Source organism: Chaetodon trifascialis, chromosome 9 (assembly GCF_039877785.1).
Source record: "Chaetodon trifascialis isolate fChaTrf1 chromosome 9, fChaTrf1.hap1, whole genome shotgun sequence".
NCBI classification, from domain to species: Eukaryota; Metazoa; Chordata; class Actinopteri; order Chaetodontiformes; family Chaetodontidae; genus Chaetodon; species Chaetodon trifascialis.
This window is the reverse complement of record NC_092064.1, coordinates 10,369,997-10,382,288: the sequence shown is the minus strand read 5'-3', so window position 1 is coordinate 10,382,288 and position 12,292 is coordinate 10,369,997. Positions and strand designations below refer to the sequence as shown.

Here is a 12,292-nt window from a genome sequence, read left to right as displayed (position 1 = left end):
ATAACAAAAACAAAACATATAGAGAGGAACAGAACCCTGTTTGACACGACCTGCTTTGTGCAGAGCGCTGTGTGCCGGCCAGCTCTTATCTCTGCTCTAACACTGCGGAGGAGGGGACTCGCTCCGTCTTCCCTCTCGGACCCCAGTCTCCTCCCAGTCCCTACATCCCTCCCTGTTGGCAGCTGTTAGTGTGAGTAAGTCTGTATGTGTTTGCAATCCAGCTGTGCGGAGGAGCAGAGAACATTGTGTTCTGAGTTCAAATCACGGCTTGGATCTTGTTTTACTCGCATTGGTCGGTCAGCTGTGATCTGGGGAGCCCGCAGACCAGAGGCCAGCTGAATGGAGCATTGTGACACTGACACAAGCCCATGACAACACTCGTCTGTTCCTTGTCCCCATCTTGTTCTTATTGTGGGAAGCTGGGGTCAGCATGTGCAAGAAAGCAATAACAAGTGCAGTACGTTTTTTTGAATTACACACGTTGCACAAAAGGCCAAATTCGATTAGATACTTTGGCAGAATATGAGGCTTCTATTCATGTGTCTTTTTCCTCTTCTCCTCTCTTCCAGTATCAGTGAGAGCTTCCTCACCGTCAAAGGTGCAGCCCTGTTCCTTCCCAGGGGAAATAGCCCCACGCCTAACTCTGCACCTCGTATCAGCCAGCGCAGGAACAAGCACACAGGTGAAGACTGGTACACACACAGATGGCAGCTGCAGCTTCTCCCAGTGCTTTTCCTCCACTCTGTTTGACTCTCAGCCTGAGAAATGAACTCCTTAGAATAAGAGCTTGGGATTAAATAGCACAGTGTGTTTTCAAATGGACATTCCTCCACAGCATCATCAGTAACAGCTGGTGTTAAGTTCACCGAAGCTGTTTCACAACACACCAAATAAATTCAGTGCAGTCAGTTGACGGCTGCATGTAGCATGGCGGCCATCCTGTTTGATATTATTCTGCCAAAGAATTGCCACTAAAAATATCTCTGAGTTTGAAAATTGGAGCAAAGTATGATCTGCTGCTGTTTGAGGATGAAGACAGCCTTTGTAGCTGGAGGCGGAGTTTACCTCTGTCATGTGAAATGGGCCGATGACTATTAAAAGCACAAGGGACTTTGTTTAAGAAATAACAGACGTTTGTCCTCAGATGTATTCAGAGATGAGGTTGAGTTTAGGCTCACTGACAGAGACTCCGGCGTGAATGCACTAGAAACTCACCTGAGGGTAAATGACACATTATCTGGTGTGTGTTATGTCAACGATGAACTCCTTTCAATCCAGGTGACCTCCAGAAACATCTTCAGACCATGTTCACCGTGCTGCGGCCAGAGGACACCATCCGACTGGTCAGTAACACACACACACACACACACACACACACACACACACACACACACACACACACACACACACACACACACACACACACATGCACGCACACACTCTTGCAGGTCAGAGGCAAGGTGGCATTGTGATCATTTTCCAGACTGCAGGCCTGGTTTCACTTCTTTGTTAGCAAACATAAAGAACTGAAACTTGTCGGTCTTGACTATTCTGTCTGCATCAACATTGATGCTCATACACAAAACATACAGCACTCAGTGTTTAGAGTAAGCGTTCCTCTCATTTCTCTAAGGCAACATCTGTTATAACGGGTTATTCCAGCAATTTTCTTTGACACTTCTATAAAGTTGGAGGACTTGTGAGAAACACATTAAAATACTCAAATGGTCAAAATTAATCCCCACTAACAATGTCTCCTCTCTCTTTTTATTGCAGGCTGTGCGTCTGGAGAGCGCCTACCCTCAGGTAACCCGCTACATGGTGGTGGTCTCCACCAATGGCAGACAGGACACGGAGGAGAGCATCGTGCTTGGCATGGACTTTGTCTCCTCTGATAGGTCAGTGCCACAACAACAGTCCACTACTCTTGTCTTGTGGTGTGATATCAACACTCATTTGACACAGCTGTGACAACAACCAAGGAGAGCTAGCATGTTACCTCCATTTAGCTATATATATATGTGTGTGCGCATGTGTGTGTGTATCATGATGAGAGAAACATCAAATGATAGAATGTGGCCAGAAGCTAAAATGATTTTTAATTCTGTCCTCGACACATCCCTCTCTCGTCAAACCAGTCCGCCTTGTTTTGTTGTGCTGTCGTTTAACGCGTTGATCTTCCTCCCAGCTGCTGTTCGGTGGGTCTGGTTCTACCTCTGTGGAGTGACGCTATGATCCACTTGGATGGAGACGGGTAAGGCGCCACACCTACCTCCCGCTTCCTCTTACTGCCCCCTGGGGAAACTGACTGACTGCTCTGATGACCTGATTACACGTCGCTATTTTTTAGCCATTTTTCTGAAAGTTGTGTTATTGGTGTCCTAAGACAGCTATAAAGTATTAGTGTATTTAACTATTTCTAATCTCTATCTCTCTCTCTCCCTATTGTTACAGTGGTTTTAGCGTGTCAACAGTGAGCAGGGTTCATGTTTTCAAGCCAGTGTCTGTCCAGGCCATGTGGTGAGCAACCTTTATTTATTTATTTTCTTCAACAACACAGCTATGTTCGCATTATGGTTACGGTGGCAGACTTCAAAAGTCTGTATCCATTGAACTCCCCCTTTGACTTTGACCTCCAGCTTTTTATCTTTTTCACTCTTCTTATCTTCCCTGTCCTCTTCCCTTGTTCCCTCATTATCTCTCTGCCTTCCAGTCTCTTCTTTATCTTTCTCTGTCTCACATGGCTCTGCTGCCTCTTCATTTCCGTCCTCGTTGTGCTCATTTCCTCATTTTCTTGTTCCTTTGTCTCTCTGCTCTTCGTCTGACCTCGCTCTCCCACAAATACCTTCATTTATCTGCAATTATATCTTTGTATTATGTGTCTTCATCGCTGTAGTCTTTCCGCTCCTCTCTTCTCACCTTGTTTCTCTCTCTGATTATTCAATCCACCTCGCTTGTTATATTTCTCAAATGTGTTATTATTCATTCAATCATTTTTCACTTTCCATCCTTCCATCTTCTTACCTCTTTATTCTCCCTTGCCCATTGTTATAGCCTCCTGATTAAAATTATTTTACTCTCAGCCCGGTGTGTGATGCACACAGTCATATTCATTCCAAATTTCACAGACAGCCTCTCAAGTGTGAATCCTCTTCCCTCTCGCTGTCTCCCTCAGGTCAGCCCTTCAGTCGCTGCACAAAGCGTGCGAGGTGGCTCGCTGCCATAACTACTACCCGGGCAGCCTGTTTCTGACCTGGGTCAGCTACTACCAGAGCAGGATCTCATCCAATCAGTTCTGTATCAACGAGTGGAACGCCATGCAGGACGTCGAGTCGCACCGTGCCAATTCACCCGTTCTCTTCACAGACCTGTGAGTAGAGGAGGAGGTGGTTGACCACAGACTTCATGCTTTATCCTCTGCACCGTGCACACTAAATAGAGAAAATACATGTAAATCAGAAATAAGATGCGTTCTTAGCTAACAACAGTTCTGAAATTAAAATCCCAAAAGAGCTGTGGCTATAATGAGTAGGGAGCCTTTGAAAAGGTTGAAGTTTGAAGTTGGCAACACGTGCATATGCATTCCAGCAACTTGTGGAAGGTTGAGTGTTCAGAAAAAACATGTACGCACACGTGGACAAACATAGGTGTACCCGGACACTCACAGCAAGTCAGACTTCTCTCTTACAAACGTATCCCGGATTCAGAGAAAGCCAAATGTGTTTCACAGTAGCTGTGTTTATGCGAGGTCAGAAGTAAGATGGGCTCAGTGGTATCTTCACATCTCTTTACAACACCATTGCCCAACCTAACCTCTCCTCACGTGCTGACACTGTTGCTGCATTCCTACAGCGGCGTATCACAGGCTGTCAGTCCTCAGAGCCCTGAACTCTGCAGCAGGGGTTCATTGCTGTCTGTAAACTCTGTGGCTAACAAGAAGCAGCACAGGCACACACTAACAAAACCAAAAGTGCAACATGCAGGCGTGAGAACGAATGCTGAATATGCGCAAATGCTGTTACACACACAGGTTGAGTCTTAATCTTTATGATGCAGAGTCGTCAACAGATTCACAAGGGAGCAAAGAAAGTACAGGGAATGACTCAGGTTGCTGGATTAATGTCTTTTCTAATACCAGGGAAATTCCCCTCTCTGCTGCTTAGTCATGTGCCTCGCTACCAATTTGGAGCACCTCCCTCTCCCTCTCTCGCTCACTCACTCACTCACACACACTTCTCTCCAGTGTCCAAAATAGCTGAGGCTTTAGCCAGCTTGATTTACGTTTGGAAAAACGGGATCTAGACAGACAAATAGGTAGACCAACACGGATGGACAGAAGCAGGTGGCAGGCAGACAGATGGGGGTAGAGGATGTGGGTGTTTGGGGGGGATTAAGGAAGATATTCTGCTGCTGCATGCACCTGATGCCCCTAGCTGGAAAGAAGAGAGAGGCGGGGGCAGAAAGAGAAATCGAGTCCCACTGAAAAGTGTCCAATCAGGAAACACCCATAGTTATCATTAGGATTGCCACCCACGCTTTATGGGCTGCTGTAAACACATCCAAACACATGAAGTCCCCGTTTGTCCTCCCGCATGGCCTGACTGCCAAAGCTACATGTCCTGCCAGTGTTTATTTCCATGGCAACTTATTTCCCCGTGTAATCATTGATAGCAGGAAGTTGTTTGACGTCGCTGTGTTTTTAGCGTTTGTTTGATTAACGGGGATTACTGCTGTGAATTCCCGTTGGCTGCTCCTCTATCAGCGATTGAAGGAAGTGACATTGAATTTCCATTCTGCAGTTACTCATTAACGCTCATTGTGTCGTCATAAATTCGACATGTGGGCTCTTTCATTCTTTATTTTTCTCTCTGTTTTCTTGACCAGCCGTTGCTCCCTCGAGCTGTCTGTGGGCAGGCCGAGGCTTGTTGTGAGGTTAAACTGCTGCTGGATGCCGGTAACTAATCCGTATTTGCTGGCAGGAGTGAGCAGGTTCTCTTAACCCTGCGGACTCATTCTCTTGGGGTCAGTGAGACGCTCAGCATTGAGATAAACAAGCAAATCTCCCATCACAGATAGATGCTTTTCAGTCTGCAGTCACACACCTGAGGCCATCACTCTGCCCCTCTTGTAAGCGCTGACCCACACAGCTGTGTGCTATTTTCGGTGAAGGTCCAGTTAGAAGCAAAACAAGAGAAAGTTACACAACGTAAGGAGGAGAAGCTCGGACACGAACTGAGCCCTTCTCTCCGGAGAGGTAATTAGGCCACTAGTTGCTATCATCAGTGTGACGTCCAAAGGCTAAATGCGTCCCACAGCAGAGTGGCCAGAAACAGAGCCAGGCACAACAACAGGCATACTCGACAAGGGGACTTTGTTGTGGATCGCCGTTGGGCCACGCTCTCAGATTTTCTGTTCCCTCTCCAGTTTCTGAGAATCAGACAAAGTGGCAATTCTCTCGTGGAACAAGTAATGTCATTGAGGCTACCGTGAAAATGAATCAATGAACAGAAGGAAAGTGTCATTACTGGGACTGTGAAGGTGGTTCTTTGTGTCCAGAAGTGCTTTTTTTTTTAGGCTAAAAGAAAATATGTAAAGGTGTATTTGTGTGTTTGTGTGTGTGTGCCTACAGACCCACAGAGAGGGAGCGCACAGAAAGGCTGATCAAGATGCGCCTCAGAGAGATCATGATGCAGAAAGACCTGGAGAACGTCACCTGTAAGGAGGTGAGAGGCTCATAGATGGCTTGGCTGAAATGTAAAACGATAATTGAGATTTCAGTCCTTCTCTGCCACAGCTAGCTTCTAATCAGGAGTAAGAATCATCCGCATCAGCAGTCATGGAGCTTCTCTGAATTGTTGTTTGTCCTTTCCCAGATCCGAACAGAGCTGGAGATGCAGATGGTGTGTAACCTGAGGGAGTTTAAGGAGTTCATAGACAACGAGATGATCGTCATCCTGGGACAGATGGACAGCCCCACTGAAATCTTTGAACATGTTTATCTGGTAAGAACCACAGCGATCAGAAGTTTAATATTAGGAGATCTGCATCCATTTCTCGTGGTTTATCTTTAGGTTCATGTTCAGTCCTCATTTGTTTGGTTTGTCTTAATTGTTCTTATGTGTTCAATATGTTTGTGTACACCTTGATATTGACTGGGCCTGTGATGTCTCCAGGGCTCTGAGTGGAACGCCTCTAACCTGGAGGAGCTGCAGAACAGCGGGTAAGAGACCAGGCGGTACCTTACAAAGCACACTTACTCAAAGACACACTCACCAGTATCACTGTCTGAATTTTAAGAAATGGAGAGACTTTTACTGACATTAAGAAGTCAACCTGTTTTTTCCTGTCGCTCATGTAGAGTGCGCTACATCCTGAACGTCACCCGGGAGATAGACAACTTCTTTCCGGGGATGTTTGAGTACCACAACATCAGAGTGTACGACGAAGAGGCCACCAACCTGCTGGAGTACTGGAACGAAACCTACAAGTTCATCACCAAAGCCAAGTAGGCTTCAGCTCACACAAGCTTGTTACGCTCTGCTCGGTTTCTCACTCCTGGAATCCAACACGATTTCTCTCTCGTGTGTCTCCCTTAGGAAAGCCGGTGCTAAGTGTCTGGTTCACTGTAAGATGGGCGTGAGTCGCTCCGCCTCCACAGTCATCGCCTACGCCATGAAGGAGTACGGCTGGGACCTGGACACGGCCTTCGACTATGTCAAGGAGAGACGGGCCGTCACCAAACCAAATCCTTCCTTCATGAAACAGCTGGAGGAGTATCAGGGAATTCTGCTGGCCAGGTGTGGGCTCATGTTGAAGCATCTGTTCAATCTGCTTAATCTTTACGAGTATTTTGGTTCCAGTAAGCTGATGTTTTTCTTTGCTTCCACAGCAAACAAAGGCATAATAAGCTATGGCGCTCACACTCTGATAGTGACCTATCAGATCGTCCAGACTCCATGTGTACAACGCCCTCCCACTCTCTGGGCCGCTCCGACTCTCACAACAACAACACTTCCTCCCCCTCCTTGCATCACTTCCTGGGCGTGGCTGTGCTGCAAGCACTCGGTGCAGAACCCGAAGACTCCGCCAAGTCAAGCACCACACACACCTGTGACTCACACTCGGACTCCAATGGCGTGTGTGACTCACCAGGTCAGGAGGAGGTCAGCTCAGATTGTGGAGACCCCTTCCTGCTTCCTGTCCCCAGACCCCGAGCAGCCACTTTAGTCCCAGAGGAAAGACTGGACAATGCTGCGAGCGTGGCTGTCACTGTGCCTGTTGCTCTGCCCCACCCTCCGCCGTCACTCCACATCTTACCTCCAACTCCTGAACTCCAGCGTGCTCACCGGGGTCCTCCCACACACCTGTCCATTTCAGTGCCCAAGCACAAACCAGTGGAACTGTCCCTCAGTTTGCCTGAGCGAAGTAGCTCCGAGGACGTGTCTCCCCTCACTCTGGGATCCACTGACTCTGACATAATAGACCAATCGTTATCAGATTTAACGAGTGACAAACACAGCCCCCTCAGCCCTGCCAACATCACTCCCCTCCCCCTGGTTCTTCCCCTTGCCCCCAGCGATGACAACAACAACCCCAGCGAGCTGCAGATAGGCAGTGCTTTGGACAGCCGCGGCGACGCCGATGGGTCGTCCAACCACAGCTCAGACAGCATCAGCTTCCTCAGCGCCAGGGAGAAGTTTCTGGGCCTGGCACAAGATGGCAGATCCCGGACGCTTTCTGAGCAGGCACAACAGAAGACGTCTCTGTCGCTCGAGGAGGATAGAGAAAGTGAGGCTAAGGAAGAGGAGGAGCAGCGAAATGGGACGAGTCAGGTAGGGGATGATTCAGCTTCATCTGCCTGTCAAAAAGTTCGTGCAGGAAGCCTCAGAACTTTTTTGTTGTGCTCATCCTGCATCTGTACACGGCATCTGTTTGTGTATTTCATTTTTTAATTAATATTCTGGACTGCACATTAAATTCAAGATGCTTACTGCAGAAAGGAATGAATTTGAGAGGCAGGTTGCCTTTTGCAGTGTGGTGTTATTTTAGCATCGTCCATCTTCATCATCTTCCCTCCATCAGTCAGCCAGTGTGTCAGTCACTGTGCAGTGTGTCACTGCTGAATTCAGCTTGATTTGCGAACCATTTCACACAGACAGCTGGGATAGAATTTGTGTAGAAGTACCGCAAATGATCTGAGCCAATGACATCGACTCCACAATAACGCTGTATTAATCAGAGTGACACCTGCTGGAAGATGAGAGAATAGTCAGATAAGAGAGGTCACACTATCCAGGCAGTGGTGTTTACTGTGTAGAATGTGTACAAAACATTAAAGGGAAGACTATCAGAGCCTCATGTTAACAACACAGAAACAACACAGGACTGTGATAAATACCATCCCTGTGTGTGTCTCTCTCTCTCTCTTTGTCTCTCAGGCGTCTCCACTGTCTGAAGACGGCGTTGACACAGCCATCCCTGATCGAAGTCATCACCCTCACCTTGACAACGGAGTATCAGTCCGCCATATTGTCACAGAGATAGAAGCCATATGCCACCCTACTTCCTGCCTACCTCCTCCCTCCTCCTCCTCTTCATCGCTCCCTCTAACCTCCCACAGCCCTCAGCTCATCCGACCTGAACATCAGGTGGAGGCAGAGACTTCTGAAGTCACGCACGGCTCTTCGACCCCGCCTTCACACCCGCAGTCGCCCTCCATGCTGCCGTGCGATTGGCCGGCAGGCTCGGTGCGGCGAGCCACCAAGCAGCTGGAGCAGAAGCTGAAGCAGGAAATGGAGATGGCGGCATCTCAGCGATCTCCGCTGCATTCCCCCAGCGCTGAACACCCTCCTGTCCGACTGTCCCTGAGTCCCCTGGGCTCTGAACATCCTCCACTCCGCTTCCCTCAGAGCTCCACAGAACAAAGGATCGCTCAGGGTGAGATCAAGGCTGTATCTGCTAAGTCCAAAGACACAGAGAAGCACACAGGGTCACAAACAGAGCTTCAAAGACTCGACTCCTCAGGCAAAGACAACCTCCCAGACCCTTCATGCTCCCCTGCCTCAGATATCAGCCAAGTCTCTGGTGCTATACCTACCACTGATAGCCATATGCTGACATCATCACTGGCCCCTACCAGTCAGTTAGAGAAATCATCTCTAGATACCTCAGCCCAGGGCCAAAGACAGAGCCAGCTCCACAGCCCGAACCAGCAGCGTCAGACCCTGCCCCAGGCCTGTTCAACCCAAATGACTCTGGATGGGGTGACAGTGCAGGAGTCGGACTCAGATGAGAGGCTGGTGTCCAGTTCCCCAGGCGGGCGAGGAGGCTGCGGCCCTGACTGCGATGCCCAGAGCAGGCTGGCTCGTGGCAGCCAGGAGCTGGAGAGGATTCAGCAGACTCTTCGAGAGCTGCAGGCTTTCCTCCATGAGGGTGTCAGTCTGGAGACAACAGACGGCCAAGATCAGGTCCTGGGGCAGCCTCAGGGCCTGAGAGATGTTATGGACATAGAGCCAGGACCTGTTAAAGGGCCGAGTTCTGAACAGAACCCTCCAAGCCTGGAAGTAGGGCAGCGGCTCCGAGAGAGAAAAGACAGGAAGAGTTTCCTGGAGTCGGCAGGGTGGCACCGAGCCATGGAGCTTGAGGCTCGTATCCGCCAGGCCGGCCTCACCCCGCCATCTCTCATGAAGAGATCGGCCTCCTTGGCTAAACTGGACTGTCTGGAGCTGTCAGCCAACGACCTCAGCGACCTGGACCTGAGGCCGCACACCAGGACGACATCATCACAGTCCCAGGACTCTTTCTCCACAGTGCTGTATCACCCTGACGACACCTGGAAGAAGCAGAAAGTGCTGGCCCGAAACACCTGTGTGGAAAAGACAGGCTCGCACCCCATGGGCGGCGGTCTGGAGGAGTCGTCCTCGTCGCCATCCCTCTGCTCATCCTCCGCCTCTCGTCGTTGTCCAAGAGATGACGCAGGCGAGAGGGAGGAGCCAGGCGGCGGCGGGAGCGGCACGGCCGCTACAGTGCGTCAACAGGGGAGGGGACACTCATCGAGACGTTCTCGCAAAGCATCCGCTGAGAAAAAGCAGCGAGCTGTCACTGTGCTATACAATACCATGTAACCTCAGCGCAATGGACTGGAACGGACACGACTGGAGCTGCGCAAGTGTGTGTGAGAGCCTGCATGATGTGTATGAATGTGTAGCTGGAACTGTAGACCTTGTGTAACCTCCAGTGTATGTATAGTGCGTAAGAATTGAATGACGAATATATGTTTGCATGAAAACCACTGGATGTGTTGTTTCAACTGGAGTACAGGTGTGTGTGTGTACAGTAATGAAATCCGAATGTCCAATCGAAGACTTTTTTAAAAAGCGTTCGTTTTCAGTGTCCGACCCTCGTTGCCTGTTTCTAAAACTACAAGAGAGGCTTTTTCTCCAAACATGCACTTTACTATTTCAATTATTTTTCTTTTATTTGAAATCTGTTTCTTACCCCGGGGAGGATTCTTTTGCACTGATCTCAGTAGACTTGTCTCTGTATGCGTGTTATTGTGTTCAAACTGGACAGACTTGTCTTTATTCAGATTTTTATCAAGCCAGGACAAAGCTGATATCTTGTTTTTTTTAATTCAGTGCTTTGGCAGTAAATAAATATGGTGAGTTTGTTTTGACCTCAGTGACTAAATTTTTTTAATGTTTTGTTATCCTTCATCTGTCACACACACAAGGAGAAGAAATGAGATGACTGAAATTTGACCAAACGTATCATTGACTTTACTGCCACCTTTTGGCCCGGGAGAGAACTACAGTGCACTACATGTGCTCGGTCACTACAGAAAGTGGGAAAGAAGGTAAAAATGTTGTCAAACTGTTTACAGATAAGCTCAGATGACCAGCCACACCCCCAAATTTGACATTTTAATGGGTGGAAATCAAGCACGACCTTATTATAGACAAATCCATCCTACATGTCATTTTTAACTAAAGTCTCTGTTCCTTTGAACAACTCAGCCCTGTCTCCTTGGGGGGAAAGCGGCTCCATGAGGGCTCCGTGCAACTTATTTCAGGCTGACATTTTACCTACAGTTTCATGTGGGTAATTAAACTCTGAGATGTAGGCCACCAGGGCCCCTGCAGAGACACACATACACACGCACACACAGAGATCAGAAAGCAGCACTGACTCGGAAAGAGTGACATTAAAAGACTCGACCAGATTAAAAAAATAATAATTTAGGCAATAAAGAGACATCAAACACACAAGCGTTTTCAATTTTCTAATTTCCTGTGTGTGAGCGTAAAAAGAACCAAAGTCTGGTCTGGTCTAAGTGAATCAAGAGCAAAGCGAAGATCCCTTGATGATTTCACCAATTAAATCCTCTTCAGTAGACAGAGCAGATGGGTTGAAGAAGGGCTTTTTTATACAGCGCGTGTTCCAAATTGAACTGTCATGAACGGGGAAATAGTGAGGAATAAAATCAGTGGAGCAGAAGAGAGGGTTACAGCGAGTGTTTGTCTCCCTGGGTGCCACGGCTGAGATTGGCATCCTTCCTCTTTGCATACTGATGCTCTCAGCTCCTCTGTCTCTCTCTGACACACACACACACACGCACCTTGTTTTGCGTCTGTAGCTCTTTCCAAATTCACCCCGCACATGCACGCCTGCAGCCCAGTGCTCCCACCGTGCTGATGTTATTCATGAATGTTGGGCTGACTCAGGCCAGTGGAGGAGAAGTTGGAAAATTATTTCATTATCTCTGTTCCCATTCTCTCCTACCCGCCGCAGCACAGAGCAGCCTGGTGGTATTTCTTAGAGGGTTTAGAGTCTCTAAGCTGTCCCTCTCCTCCCTGTCAAGCCTAAAATAACTATAAGCAAAACCCCCCTTGGATCAGGCTGAGGCGCTGGGAATCCGTGTCACAGGGAGGATGATGGAGGTGGAAGCTGCTAAAAACAGATCAGCTCTCTCTGGCGCCGACTTACGCTGCAGCTCTCCCTATCTTGTGAAGAATTAATTGCTTTTGTCACCGTCTCTTACTCGAGAGGACCGTAACATGCAGTGCGGAGCTGCAGGTAAAACTCAGTGTGGGGGTCAAGGGAATTAAAGCACGTGGAGGCTGTAATTTAAAAACAGATGAAAAAATGACCCACTCATGCATTACTGCTCCGAAAAGATGTTTCTTTATTTGGATCGTCATCTGAAGTCACTTCCCAGCACACACCATGGAAACATCTGGCTGCGTCTGTTTTCTGCAACATTTTTTAAAAAGTAAAAAAATGAGTTTTTTTC

The 12,292-nt window shown here is 48.3% G+C and overlaps 1 protein-coding gene across 2 annotated transcripts in view; it reads left to right on the top strand.

Annotated features, from left to right (window-relative positions):
- ssh2a (slingshot protein phosphatase 2a) overlaps positions 1–10,670 on the top strand; it is a 29,974-nt gene extending 19,304 nt beyond the window's left edge. For both annotated transcript variants that reach the window (XM_070969998.1, XM_070969997.1), the window contains 13 exons: positions 570–682; positions 1,279–1,343; positions 1,777–1,898; positions 2,189–2,254; positions 2,455–2,520; positions 3,176–3,370; positions 5,630–5,723; positions 5,874–6,002; positions 6,174–6,220; positions 6,359–6,505; positions 6,597–6,797; positions 6,890–7,832; positions 8,439–10,670. In XM_070969998.1, the coding sequence (XP_070826099.1) occupies positions 570–682; positions 1,279–1,343; positions 1,777–1,898; positions 2,189–2,254; positions 2,455–2,520; positions 3,176–3,370; positions 5,630–5,723; positions 5,874–6,002; positions 6,174–6,220; positions 6,359–6,505; positions 6,597–6,797; positions 6,890–7,832; positions 8,439–10,124 (3,874 nt within the window). In that variant the 3' untranslated portion in view covers positions 10,125–10,670. The remainder of the gene's footprint in view (positions 1–569; positions 683–1,278; positions 1,344–1,776; positions 1,899–2,188; positions 2,255–2,454; positions 2,521–3,175; positions 3,371–5,629; positions 5,724–5,873; positions 6,003–6,173; positions 6,221–6,358; positions 6,506–6,596; positions 6,798–6,889; positions 7,833–8,438) is intronic.
- Positions 10,671–12,292: the final 1,622 nt, after the last annotated feature.